Here is a 14,692-nt window from a genome sequence, read left to right on the forward strand (position 1 = left end):
TAGTAGTAAAATGAGACTCATTGCTTTGGCCATATTGCAGTGACCTTTCTCTGGAATCTGGGGCAAATAAAGGAGATAGCCAGGTCTCATGCTCCAAAGATGCCCCCAAATTCTGCTGCTCCCATCCCCAGAAACATGCAAGCAGGCACAAAGTCCCTCCTCATGTTTGGCTGATCCAGGCTACAGCATGTTTATCCTGAAATCAGCCTTATATGATCTAGAGCTGGGCCCAGACTGGAATTATAGTTCTAAACTTGAGCAACTATAATTCTGAACTTCATGGCTTGATCCCATCTTGGTAATGGGGCTTAACCAGACCCACAGATGCAAGCACCTCTCACCTTGGAGTAAAGATTGTGTCCAAGTATCGCAGCTTGGACGGTCCCTAGCATGATCTTTATGATCTTTTCCCCAGTAACCCCAGTTGAGCTCATGGCCATGTTGTCCCACCGATGCAAGAATTGAATCAAATGAAGTTTTACAGATGTATGCTCAGAGATCCCTTTGATATATTTTTCACAATGAAATAATCCTGTGTTGTTATCCCAGTTCTCCCACAAGACCTTTAGGTATCAAGACCTGCCAGGGGAACTGTATACCATCATTCAGTCGGACATACCAGCATCCAATGGAATTATACATATTGTTAACACACTCAGGAAAACACCCAGCTTTCACAACCTTGGAAATCCACAGGTATATTGAACATTCCTTTTTCTTCTGACTTTAAAGGATATGATGATAAACAATTTATAGAAATCGAGTTCAAATGTTAATCTTTTTAAATCAATGAGACATTTGTTTCATGTATAATGTCTAAAAGAGAGGGTTTTTTTCTTCCCCACACCTCATAAATGGAAACCAGGAGCCTTGAGAGAGCACAGTGTGAGTTATTGCCTTCAGGAGCAGAACACACAGGAGGCCCACGATAGCACTGCTAGCTAGTGTCATGGCGCTACTGTGATAAGAACTGCCTTACTGCAACTGGTCAATCTAGGACAACCTGCACCCAGGTGGCGGTGTTTGAAAGCAGAGCCATTCTGTGTGCTGCAGAGCATGGAAAGAGACTGCTTTCTCTAAGACTGCAGGATATGAAGAGCTTTTTCTGCAGATGTTTTCCTTTTTCCAGGCACATTTGGACACTTCCTTCCCATTGTGGCACTGACTGTGCCTTGAAGAATAGTGATGACATGAGTTATTTTCTGCAGCGTTATCTCTGGAAACATGCTTGTGTCAGCCCAGGTTGTTGGTTGTGCAACACTTTCTGCTGACAAGCATGCCGATTCCAGTAACTTTCACAGGGCAGTAGTCCCTTGAAAGGGACACTCTTTCTGTATAGGCTTTGACTTTCTGGAATGCCACTAATCGTTATTTATTAGTTGTATTATTGCAGTGTATAGGCGCCGTAATCATGCACCAGGACCCCATTGTGCTCAATGCTGTACAAACACAGAACAACATCATGATTATCTTTTTCCTTTCACGCTATCCTTTCATTCTTTGAATTTTTGGGTTTTTTTTAAGAAGCACTATAACTGGTATCAACAAAACAAAAATGACTGCATAGAAAACCCCACAAAAACAAAAGGCACTGGTTTTTCTTCATGTTTTCAGGTGTGTGCATACATGTAATTTTCCCCCCTGCTCTGGTTGTATCTGCTCTGTTCTCATATGCAGGTGGTACAGAGGGTACTTGTTCTCAAAATACAGGAGAGCAGGATTCTTCTGTTCATTGCCTACATACAAGAACAGAGCTGATTTTGGATAAGCTGGAAAAAGCATATGGTTCTGTCATTGCAGAGCTGATGAGCACATGTAGCTCCCACTAAGGTTAGTCTGCAAAAGGCTATGTCATGCATTGAAATCAGTGGGAGCTACAAGTGCATGGTACCCTGAAGACTGGGTCTGTTATGTGTAGGAATGAATCTCAAATCAAAACTACATCAGTCTAGGTTGCTGTTGGGCCAACCAGTTATGGCAGATTTTTTTTATATACAGTGGGAACTACAGTATTCTATGACTTCTCTAGTGCACAACTTGTGAATTTTGAGTTCCTGCCCTGACCTCACTTGAATCCCTCCATTCTTTCCCCTTTCGTTTTCTCTCTCCTTGCAGAAAAACATTGGGGAGATCCTTGCTTCAGCGGAGAGCTTCAGTCGATTTGAAACAATCCTGGAGGTGAGTGTGTTTCAGTCTGTCCTAGAAAGGTGCACTATGGGGTAGTGTGAGTGATTGCTGTGTTTCTGCTGTAGCATTCTCTCAGGAAACAGGACAGCCATTTGCATTGAAAAACTGCATTTAAAAAAAAATAGCTTCAGTAGCTTGACTTTTTATAGTTGACATTTTTTGCAATGTCACCAGTTTTATTTTGCTTATTTTATAAGCAAACTTAGTGCAGATGAAAGGTGCTGGATTGACATCCTGAGAACAAAGTCTTCTCTTTATCCATAGCACAGGTACAGCTCAGTCAGCTACAATTCAAGCTTCCCCTCACGCTGCCCCACCAATGCACTTCACACCTGAACCAAAGGGGCCCATATCTAGGAGAGAAAAGAGAGTAGATTCTCTGTAGTTCATTCAGTCCATAGGGATTCTGCTAATGAAGGCCTTGCTTGGATTGTGGACACCTGCCCACTAGTAACTGCATTGAAACCACTCTTGCATTTCATATAGACACACAGCCTTCAGATGGTAATCTCCTGAGGCCCCTGTCCCTGAGCCAGATTTGATCTGCTGGCCTACAGGGGAAACGTTCCATATCCTTTTATTGGTCCCCTTGGCCGTCCAGCCCCCCCGTAATGTTACACTTTTAAATGTTTCACAGCATTCCTATTTTCAGGGAATCATTCCTTCAGTTACTGTTCGTTTGCAAAATGTATTGAATACATCATGGAATGTTGCTTTGATTCTATTGTTCTCCCTCTAGTTGTATACAGATATAGCTGTTAGTCTATGTATATGTATTCTTGTTTGTGTAAAGCCTGCATTGAGAAAGCACTAGTTAAATATCAGTTGCATACAGGAGCTCTGTTCAAACTATTGTTGCCATTGTTTTCTGCCAATATCTTCTTGGTCTCACCTGTTTTCCTAAGACAGGTTCCTGTCTGTCTATGTTAGGACTTTATGCTGCCCATCACTGCAGAATCTGAGCACTTTCAGTAAACATTTATTAGCAATAGCAAACTCCCTAGTGGATTACAGGGCCTTTCTGAATCTTCTTCCCTTTCTTACAATTCTTGTTTCACTAATTCATCCTAGTTTTAAACTAAAAAGTTTCATTCCCACTGCTGTTTATTATTTGCAGAACTGTGGCCTGCCTTCAATACTGGATGGACCAGGACCCTTCACTGTGTTTGTACCAAGCAATGATGCAGTGGATAAGTTAAGAGATGGGAGGCTTATTTATCTTTTTACAGAGGTGAGATCTCATCAGGGTTTTGGGTGAATTCATCTTGTGGCATTAGGTTTCATGTGACGGGTTTGTGTCCAGTGACCAGTTAGTAGATCAAAATGGTACTGGCAAACTCAGAATTTTATACAAATACTCAACTGCCCATGATGAGCTTATCTCAGCTAGAAGTTGCTCTTTCCATACTTGAGCAAAGTATGTCCTGTAATACGCCAGAAGGAAACTCTGTTTTTCATGCTGAAGTGACCAGCAACGGCAAAGGTATCACAAGTTTGGTTCTACTGTTAAATGCAGAATTTTAAAAATTAACTTTCAAGTAAAGTTACTGTAAAAATCCATGTACATTTCAAATTCACTGGTTACTAGAATACTTTTATTTCAGTTTCCTGTTCTCTGTCCTAAATGTCAAGAGAAAACAGCTAATTATTGTCGTCATTATCTCCATTTCCTTTCCTAGGGGATAAATAAGCTTCAGGAGCTTGTGAAGCATCATATCTACACTGTAGCAGCGGTAAGGCATCTTTGTTTCCAGTGTATTAGAGTCCTTTGGGCTAGCATAAAATTAAACACTGCCTTGTGTACAATTCTTCTAGTGTTCAAGACACTTGAAGGATGTCCCTCTAGCTACCTCTTCATTTCTTAGGCTTCTCACAGAGGAAGAGAGAGATGGGACATAGTCCCTGAAGCAGCAAAGCCTTTAAGCATGGGAGTCATCCCACTGACTTCAATGGGTCTGCTCACATGCTTAAAGTTAACCGTGCATCTCAGTGCTTGGCTGGATCAGGTCCCTAATTGTAAAGCCCTTGGTTTCTCTTTGGGGGGCTTGTTATCTTTATTACTTTATCATTAAAATGAAAACAAAACCTATGAGAGACAAATGGGTGTTGTTTTTCCTTCATTTTCAAAAGGTTAATTAGGAGTTTCCAAAGATTGCCATTAAGATTTATAAATAAGGTCAATGTTAAAAGCCACGTATTTGTCCCTTTGTTTTATCCCATAAAATGGTTCAAATTCACCCCTGGTGTTAAATACTCTGAATTCAATGGATTCATAGGGATGATTGTCATGTAATGTAATGTATTCCCTTGCCAGCTAATATTTCCAAAAAGTTCCAGGCTCCCCGCCCCTCTGTTCTAGATGTTTTTACATGTAATTTGGTACTTGTTAAAGGTGTTGGATTGCTAGTCCTGGAGCCCTTTGCCACATAACTGATACAACACAAGTAGTGGCATTTCCACTCCATTATGCCTCGATCTATATCTGGAGGGAGTTCAGTATCCATGCCCACTTAGTTTTTAGATTAGGTGTCTTTGCTGAGATTGCAAATGAGGGAGCCAGTTAATACCAGTTTTAGTAATGGCTTTTGTGGTGTGGACAACTGCTCACTAAAAACTGGACTGAGATCCACCAAACTCATTGCACATATGCCACTGAACGGCTGCCAGTCTGTGGTAACTTTTTGACCATTATGAATCATAGACAATGGCAATCAGTGTTTGAACCATGCAGTCATCCAGGCCCAATATACTTGATTTAAAAAAAAAGAAGTTTAAATACATTCTTCTTTTTTAAAAATCAACCTGTTTTAAAATTAAATTTAAAATTCTTGCTGCCTAAATTTATTATAATCTATTAAAATAATTTAAAGAAAGAAAGCTGCATTAAGTCGTCTTCAAATTGTAATGAGTTAGAGAGCTGTTTTTTAAATTATATTCAGAATCACTGGGTAACCATCTTTAATTTTTGACATTGTCTCAGGCTCTGTAAGTAATACAATACATGATACTGTATTAAGTATTTATATCATTTTCAGCCTTTATAAGGGAGCACAAATGCTGGTGTTTACATTTTTCTAAATGTCAGTTGAGGAAACTGATTGGGAGTTGAAAAAGCAAGAAAAGCTTCTTTTCCTCTTCCAATATATGAGTAGAACAAGGTATGAAAGGATGAGATCTACTGGTTCTTTAAAAAAAAAAAAAAAATGCAGGACATGATGTCCATAAACAATCAGTTGAATTCCGTTGTTTAATACTTTTAAATCAGTTCATTTTAAGAACAATACATATTGTCAAACTTTTTTCCTTATGTATCCAGCACATTTGAGAGTTTTATTTAACTAATAAAAACAATTTTAACATGCTGGTTTTATGCATTTTTAATTGAATTCCAATTTCCATTCAAATGCAACATGAGACAGATCACAAACAAAAAGTTAATCATCTAGGAGATAGGAAATGCCTCATTCACCACTTTCTGACATAATAAAAAAGTAAAAATTAAGATTCTCAGTAACAATATAACTGCTTGAATAAATATGTATTATTGTGTTATCCTTCTGATTAGCAAAAAGTAGTACCAGGTTTAGTGGAAAGGCTGTATTATTTGCAATATAGAGCTTACATGGTACTTTGTGCAAGAGCTCTGCATAGGGCATGAATTTCACCTGGGGAGAGCATACTAATGTGACCCCCTTTTTTTTTGTTGAGCACAACTAACACTTATGTGTCATCAGCTCAGATAAGGCCTGGTCCAAAACACAAGTCAATGGGAGAATCTCCATTGACTTCAGTGGCCTTTTAATGAGTACCTTATTCCTGGGTGTGAATTTACTTTTAGATGGCTGTTCCTGCATCCATAGAAAGTGTTGATATGTGTGCTAGGTGAGCTGTTAACACGAAGTTCTTGACTTATTTCCTTTATTCTCCACATTTTATAAACCTGTCCAGGTTAAGAAAAGAACTGTGCAAACCACAACCATTTTCCAACATGATTTGTGCTACAGCAGCCTGGTCTCTCTGTTCAGGGAAAGCCGTTATTTTTATATTTTACAGACATGCTCTAGACAACCCTTAGCTAGGCTGAGCTGATCAGGTTGCAACTATGTTAATTAAGAGGGGAAAAAATCCTGGCAACTACATTTGTTTGTAACATATGAGATGCACAAAGAAAAAGGATACCATCACGGTTGCTTTTATTTTGGGTGTTGCATATGATTAATACAATGCACTGGACTACTCTTTTAGTCATGTATTTTGTAGAGGAAAGTTTAAATATTAAAGTCAACTCTTCAAAGGTGGTTTCAGGAGGGGATTTTGTAGTGATTCTGAAATGCATGCGGCTCTTTCTCCTTCAGTTTGTTTTTATAGCATTTCTTCTTTTTGTTTATATATTTTAGGTGACTGTGGAGAAGCTGACAATGATGCCTCAGATTATAACCATGGCAAACCAGATACTGACCATCAATATCACTGAGGATGTAAGCACCACATACTAGAGATGGGCTTGAACCAAATCGGTAATATGAACACTCCAAGCTTTGCGAAAGTTTGCAGCTGGAACGGAACTTTATTACTCAAACCGACTTGCCTATGTCCTCTGCTTAATATAGTAGATTTATTTAAAGTTATTATAGATTCTCTCCTCCTGTCCCATGCGCGAGTTCCACTAGGAAAGATGGATATTGTGTGGTTGATATTGAAGAGACTGCCTATTGTAACGTACCAGTTTGTGTCTCTAAATTGTTTGTTTAAGAGTGGGAATGACTTAGATTATTGATTTTGTTTTGTTTTTTGTAACAGGGGAGAATTCTCTTGGGTGATTCTGGGGTTCCCTTAAACAAGAGGGACATTGTGGCATCTAATGGAATCATTCATACCTTGGATGGCATCTTCATTCCTCCTTTGATAATACCCATTCTGCCTCACAGGTGCAATGAAGAACAGCACAAAATCATAGCAGTAAGTCAAGTTTTTCCATTCTTTCCTCCAATGGGTGCTATAGAAAAATCTAAGATCGACTATAATTGAGCACACAAGGTATGTCTGTGTATTCTCACATGACGAATTAAATTTACGCCTACTGTGATCCTAGACACTAGACTTCCTTCATGGCTAGCCAGTGTAAGTGCTGTGAGCATTTCTGCTAATGCTTCCACACTACTTTGCTGGGAAGTCCTCTGTTTTCTCTTAGGAATTTGTTTTTGACAAAAGACTAAGGCCATATCTACACTTACAAGCTTACAGCAGCACAGCTGTATCAATTCAGTTGTGCCGCTGTAAAAGCACTCATGTAGCCGTCTTCTGCTGACAGGATCCACATAATAAAACTAGCTCAACGAGCGGCAGTAGCTATGCTGTACTGCCGACATAGTGCTGTACACACGAATGCTTATGTTGGCAAAATTTATGTTGCTCAGAGGTGTGTTTTTTTCATACCCTTGAGCAACAAAATTTTTGCTGACATAAGTGCTAAGTGTAGACGTGGCCTAAGACTTGCACTTTTCCCCCCTACCCAAAATATCCATGATTCAGAATGGAAGTTTAGCTTTTCAGAGGGTTATTATTTGGGAATTTGTTTTAGATGCAATCCTTCCTGTTTACACTAGAGCTGCCAATCAGTTTGATAATGCTTCATCACCTGGCTCTCAACTTCTGTCTCCTATTAGTTTGGACTGGAAAAAATAGAGATAGCTGCTGCTCAGTCACAGCTGTTTGAGCAGTAGCTATAAAAACTGAATGATTTTTATTTATTTATGAAAACTAAATCTTTTGAAATGCCCTTTGGCTTTGCAGTGCTTCTTGGTGGCACTTTTTCAAGAAACTAGCTGCTGTCTCGTTGAAGTCACAGCAGGAGCACATAGAGACAGACCAAATGCTGTATGAAGCTCTGGTCTCGCAGTGAAATGCATACATTCTCCTTGTCCCATACAGCAAACCTCTCCAGCATCCCTCATTTCAGTCCCAAATTCCCTACATTTCACGCATATTTGGTGCCCCATTGCTACTATTGTTGAAAACGATTTACATGTGAAATAAGACTCTGCACTGAGACTATGGAAAGAAAGAGTTGTTTACAGTGAAGGAAGGAGCTTCGTAGCATGTTAAATTTCCTGCAGGAATAGGTTTTTTTGTGGCCCTTATTCTGGGTGTTTTTCACACCCTGTGTCCCACATTTGGGCCATAGCTGTTGGATGTGTATGCTTCACAGAGCTCCACTGAAGCGGGGGGGGGGGCCAGCACAGGCTTGAGGTCCACTTGTGTGCATCTCAGTACTGGATTGAGGCCCCAGTAATGGCCCAGAAGTGACATAAGATTCCACATTACTTCTGGTATCATGAGACCTGCAGCATTAACTGTTAGTGCTTTCCAACACAGCTACAAATTGAATATCTACTAGCCAAAGGCCCTAGTGGCTTGTCCTTATCTCACAGAGATATGCATGTGTAGCTCCCAGCACTCTGAGATGTGATCACACAGAAATTATCTGGGAAACAATTTGTCTTTAAATGAAAAACTCACCTTGGTCACAAGCAATATTTTTGAATTGCTCTTCGTTTATGAGCATAAAATGGGATTGTGTGTGAGTGTGTATGTATGTAAATACTCTTATGGGATAGACTTTTTTTCTCTTGGTTTTATAACAGGGCTCTTGTGTTGATTGTGGGGCCCTGAACACCAGCGTTTGCCCACGTCACAGCACGGAAATGGTAAATACCTCGTTGTTGTTGATTCGTATTATGGTAGCAGCCATTGTACTGGGCACTGTGCAGTTGCATAGTAAGAGTGCTGATAAACTTTTCAACTTGCTAATCAACTGCCACTCTAAGGATTCCCCAGGCTTGATTCTACCCAAACCATGTTTCTGTTCCTCTCATGGAACATGCACGTGTGATCTTGGTCACTGGAAAGCTCAGTAAACCTGTTGTGATGTGGGGCACTTGTGCTAGCCCGATTCTTGGTGGGTGGGACATAGCTCATTTTTGGTTCAGGCAGATTGACTGGCATGTGTTGAGTCTGGCAGGTTGATATGAGTCCTCACCTGGCTCTGACAGGCAGAGTGGCTAGAGGTCGTCTCAAGCAGGTTGGAAGTGGTTCCTGGATATAAAGTGCTTGGCTAAGATTTTCAAAACTCAGTGATTTTGGGTGGCTCAATATTTAGGTGCCCACATTTAGACACCTCAGAGGGGTCTGATCCTCAGAAAAGCCCCTTTAAGGTATCTCAGCTTGGACATCTAAAAATAGAGCCACCCAAACTCACTAGTCACTTGAAAATCTTGGCCGTCGGTTTGTGCTCTAAGTATAATTGGTGAAGTCAGAGGCATCTTGGGGCCAAGTTTGTCCCCAGAATAACTCCTCTGAAGTCACCTGAGTTAACCCAGGGATTATTTCCACCTCTCAGCTTTCTTTTTATGGGAATGGTAACAATTTAACTTGCTCCCATCATGTGCATTGTTGGCTTGTTAACCAAACAACAGAGACTTGTTTGTGACCCAGGTTTTTTAATAACTGCATTGTTCTGCCTTAGCACAAGCTGCAAGATCAGAAGAGATGGCCATCACGAGGGTCTGGTTTATGGACTCTTGTGAGGTGGAGGAAGTGGTTGTATGCCTTCCAGTACAATAGGCTCTCATAATGATATCTAGTTCACCTTGACTCTTTCATGAACTTCTTCAGCTCAGTGATAGACAATTACCCTTTGCAGCAAGAGACAGGAAAACGTATGAGCATGACTATTGTGTTGATGCCTTGTTTCATTTCCGAAGGCTCAGGAGATCTTTCCAAGTGAATGTGTCTATGTCCATGACCCGTTAGGCTTGAACGTCCTGAAAAAGGGCTGTGCCAGGTACTGCAATCAAACTGTTGTGGTAAGTGTGATGGACAGCATGCAAGTGCACGTTCCATTTCCAGGGAGCTTAACTTGGCTTCTCCTGACTCAGCTAAAAGAGAGTTTTTTGCCTTTAACTCCTTGAACGGTGAGGTTCTCATCTGGAGTGCAAATGGCAGGGGTGAGGAAGAGCTCCTGCACTAAGGGTCTGTTTGCGCTGCAAGGAAGTGTGGCTCAGCATGTGTAGACGTACCCCAGCTAGTTTTGAGCTAATCTAGCTCGAGTAACAATAGCTGTGAAGCATGGATGGAGGTACAGCTAGCCCCACCCAGCCCGGATGCTGAGGATACACTCAGGTGGCCATCTCCCATGCTCCTGTGGCTTCACTGCTTTTGTTGCTAGCTCAGGTATGTCAGAGCCAGCTCAGATCTGTCTAAACGTGCTTCAGTCCCGTCTCCCAACTGCAGAATAGACCTGCTGTAAAGGTCGCAATCTGCTTTGTGCAGGGGGTGTGATTCCCAGCTCAAGGAGACATACTGATCCAGCTAACGCGTAGAAATGGTGTATAACAAGAGCAGCACAAACTGTAGGAGGGGCTAGCCACCCCCGTGCACAGCCGTCTGAAGCCACAGGTACATACTCAGCACAGCTAGCTTATCCCACTGCTGTGACTACAGTTTTTAGTGGGCTAGATCAGCTCGATCAGTGCGAGTGCAAGAATGTCTCCTCGAGTTGTGAATCACACCCCCAGCTCAAAGTGTCTCTATGGCCTTGTGTCTTGCCACTGAACTGGGGGCGGACGGTGCTGACTGGGGAAGTTCCCTCTTAGTGGCAAATATTCAGCAGCCCACGTGAGGATTGATTGGCATGACTCCCTCATTGAGTGCTGATAGGAGCTGCGTGCCTAAATCTGCACAAGCCACCTTGAATGGGATTGGCTGAGCTGGAGGAAACTCCATAGCAAAGAGCATGGTGTTTACGACAGCTTATCTTCTACCAGAGAGCCCCACACATATCTCAAAGGAAACAATGCCGCTGAGAGAGCACGGTTGATCGTATTCTGTTTATGAAACCTTATCAGGTGTTTTGGGAAGGCAGCCTCCTGGCTAAAGACGTCATGCTGCCTGCAAGTTGCTGACATGTGCACATCTTGTAAAACGTTTGCCTTCCATTTCTTGTGCTCCCATTAGAAAACCCCATTAGCTCTCTGATGCGACCCTGCAGAAGCATTCGCCTTCATAAATGATGCAGCCCATGGCAGGGATGGACAAAGGGCAGAAATGGCCCAGAACAATAAAAAACCCAGAGCCCCCAAATCCATCTCATGGGCAGGAGAGGAGGGAAATAGGTTTTGCTGGGGGAAAAAACTTATTGGATTGGTAATAGGGTATTGATGGGAGGAAAATGGAGGTGTGGGGGATACTGGAGGCATAGTTCAGAATCCAGATCAGATAGTCCTTTTAATTAATTCACCACAACTTGGAGAAAGAGCTGAATTTAAAACGTGCAAATGGAGGATGACAGACTTGTCATCCGAGCATTGAGAGGTGCAAGGGAAAGGTCTGAGTTCAGACCAAATGCTTGTTGCATGGTGTTTAATACACTACACTACTCCATATGATGTGCCAGTGTTATGTCTTTTTCAGAAGTCTGGGTGCTGCAAAGGATTCTTTGGTCCTGACTGCACGCCATGCCCTGGTGGATTCTCCAATCCGTGCTACGGCAGGGGGAATGTAAGTGCACCAAAACCCACTATGTTGGATCCATAGCTGGGTTATAGCAGCCTTTTCAAATGCCTAGTGGGAAGCTGGGGTGTTTGGTCACGTACGTTGAAGTGGCAGTGCTTACCAGGGATTCACACCCTTCGCACCAAACATGGAAATTATCAGTGTTGTGCTCAACTTTGCCAAAAGCCAAAGAAAGAGAAAGCACAAAACTTGGGTATAGACCAAGGATAGGAAGGGACATAATCTTAATTGTTCCAGAGGGGTAGCCGTGTTAGTCTGTTTTTAGCAAAACAGCGAGAGTCCTGTGGCACCTTAAAGACTAACAAATTTATTTGGGCATAAGCTTTCGTGGGCAGAAACCCACTTCGTCGGATGCACAATCTTAATTGTTTTACTCTTGCTCTCCATTTTAAAGGGTGGATAAATGTTGTCTTTGCTTATTTCTCTGCCTTTTTCTCTCCTGACCAGAGGAATCATTTATAGTCTAGAGAAAGTAGAAACAGTGTCTCTGCAATACATAGCTATGGATTTCTGTATACTGCACCTTAAATGTGAGATGTCTGCCTGTCTGGCCAAGGAACAGGCTTGTGAGGAAAATTCAAGGCAGAAAATCTTACAGATGAAGAGCAAGGCATTTCTTTCTGTCTCCTGGAGACAGAAAACAAAATAATAGCTACACACATCACAGTGTCTTGTACTGAGATGAATGCCTCTTCTGGGATTTATACCAATGTAACTTGGAGCAAAATATGTCCGATAGCTACCGCCCTTACCATAACTCAACCACATTATGTGCGTATATGACGGTATACAAGTTGATGATGCCCTGTGTGGAAATGAAGTACTGTATGTATTTGCAGTACAGGTCATGGCTGCTGTTGGAACTAAACTTCACATTTGCAGGCCTTTGTGCTTTCCAAATCTCAGTTAATATTTCATTTGTTGAGCGTCGTTTTTCACAAGGACGGTGTACATCTGTATGCATAACAGATATCCTAGTCTGACATGCAATAGGCAGATGTAACTTTTCTTGATTTTTGGAAGAAGACTCAATCAAGGCTATGGATTAATATATGTTCAGGGCTGATCCTTCTAAACAAAATAATCCTCAGAGCCAAACCCCATGGGAAGAACAATGTGTGCTCATTTGCTGCAATTCCAAATGGTATTGTCAGTGTGTTTTCTGTCTCAGTAACTCTGTCTGGAGCTCAAATACAAAATATTACAAGGCATTTGGCACTAGATCTGTTGGAACTGACTACTATGCAGTATCTTCTATTACCATTACCAACTTTTTTTGTTTTTGTTCTGAATGTACAGTAAATAACTCACTTCATTATTACATACTCATCTTATTCCCACTGGACACGGGTCACACGGCTTATGTAAAGTATAAGCAGACTTGAATCTTCATCTAAAACTTGAACTGAATCTTTTCTGATATTTGAAAAAGTTTTGGTCCATTTTTCTCTTCTGCTTTCCACATGCTTTCTGCCTGCAAATTGGACCAAAAGCGGAAGTTCCAAAAAATTGAGTGTGTTCACATGAGATTTCCAGCCCAGTTTTACAGACCCAAGAGGTTTTTCAGCTGGTATCTCAATTTAACTATCATTTCAACATTCAGCCATCACTAAGTCACAACAGAAGCTTTTTTGCTTCTGGTCACCAGGACTGTGTTGGCCTATGTGGTTTTTTTCTTGTTCCTAAAATGGTTCACAATCCTCCATGCTTTTCTGGAACCTGTGACGTTTCCTTTACTAGATATTAATGTGTCTGTCATGTATCATTTCCCTCCACCTTGCTCACTTCAGTTTTCTTTTTGCTTTTCTTCCAGTGTAGTGATGGGATTCAAGGGAATGGCAACTGCAATTGCTTTGACGGCTTCAAAGGAATAGCCTGCCACATCTGTTCAAACCCAAACAAGCATGGGGAGAACTGTGATGAAGGTCTGTAATTCCTTGAGAAAGCAATCCTGATGGGTTACAGGAAATGGCAGGCAAGAGACGGAGCGAAGTGGGTGCAGGAGTGTAGACGTGAAACCTTTCCTAGCAGGGTGCTCTATGGACAAGGGAGGCCCTTCGTTTGGGTCATTTCGTACTGGAGTAGACAAAGCACAGATCAGTGTATGAGAGATGGAGATGGGGTCCACTGAAAAATTCAGATCCAGATTTTGGAACCCTTCAGCAGTGTTTGGATCCAAGATTTTGATCCAAAGCCATCTCTGTCAGGAGGGAATGACCCAATAAATCTTTTCCATCTCTAAGTGCTATGAGGGCAATGAGGTCCAGTGACTGAAGATAAAATGCTGTCCTCCTTGCTTACCAGCCCCAGATAGGATTATTTAACATTGATGGGTTTGAATGAGATGGTTTTGAATGTCTCTTTCCATTAGTGTAAAAGCTTTTTCCCCTTTAGTCATAATGATAAGAACGTCTTGCCACATCCATGGTTGGTGTAAATTGGAGTGACTGCGTTGAAATCAATGGAGCTACATCAGCTTACGCCAGCTGAGAATCTGTTCCATTAGGCATATTTTCAGGAAAAGCGGGAATGTCTCCCACGTGACTTCTAAGAATTGAGAACTAATATGACAGTCATTTGGTGTAAGGAGAGATTTGAAAATCTAAAAAGTGCTCCCTGTGCAGGAGTTTGCCAGCTGACACGGCAACCGATTCTTCTCCATGTGTTTGACAGATTGCGGCTGCGTCCATGGAATTTGTGATAACAGGCCAGGCAGCAGGGGAGTGTGCCAGTCCCGTTCATGTCAAGATGGCTACACAGGGGAATTCTGTGACAAGACCGCTCGGAATTGTGGCCCATCTGCATCTCAGTATTGTCACCAGAACGCAGTCTGCAGCCTCAACAACACAGCAAGGTTTTTAGTTACATGGGTGGTGGTCTACATTGGGGCAGTGGCTGTGTCACTGTGTGCTTGTACAGCAACTAGCACAAT

The 14,692-nt window shown here is 41.8% G+C and overlaps 1 protein-coding gene across 3 annotated transcripts in view; it reads left to right on the top strand.

Annotated features, from left to right (window-relative positions):
* The window catches only part of STAB1 (stabilin 1), a 94,375-nt gene that overhangs the window by 22,626 nt on the left and 57,057 nt on the right, over positions 1-14,692 (top strand). For all 3 annotated transcript variants that reach the window (XM_067568074.1, XM_067568076.1, XM_067568075.1), the window contains exons 13-23: positions 550-696; positions 2,116-2,178; positions 3,305-3,418; positions 3,867-3,920; positions 6,585-6,665; positions 6,988-7,146; positions 8,832-8,894; positions 9,951-10,052; positions 11,659-11,745; positions 13,574-13,685; positions 14,434-14,614. In XM_067568074.1, the coding sequence (XP_067424175.1) occupies positions 550-696; positions 2,116-2,178; positions 3,305-3,418; positions 3,867-3,920; positions 6,585-6,665; positions 6,988-7,146; positions 8,832-8,894; positions 9,951-10,052; positions 11,659-11,745; positions 13,574-13,685; positions 14,434-14,614 (1,163 nt within the window). The remainder of the gene's footprint in view (positions 1-549; positions 697-2,115; positions 2,179-3,304; positions 3,419-3,866; positions 3,921-6,584; positions 6,666-6,987; positions 7,147-8,831; positions 8,895-9,950; positions 10,053-11,658; positions 11,746-13,573; positions 13,686-14,433; positions 14,615-14,692) is intronic.

The sequence above is a fragment of the Emydura macquarii genome, unplaced genomic scaffold (genome assembly GCF_026122565.2).
Source record: "Emydura macquarii macquarii isolate MOO-44397 ecotype Brisbane River unplaced genomic scaffold, CSIRO-AGI_Emac_v2 contig_2846, whole genome shotgun sequence".
Lineage (NCBI taxonomy): Eukaryota > Metazoa > Chordata > Testudines > Chelidae > Emydura > Emydura macquarii.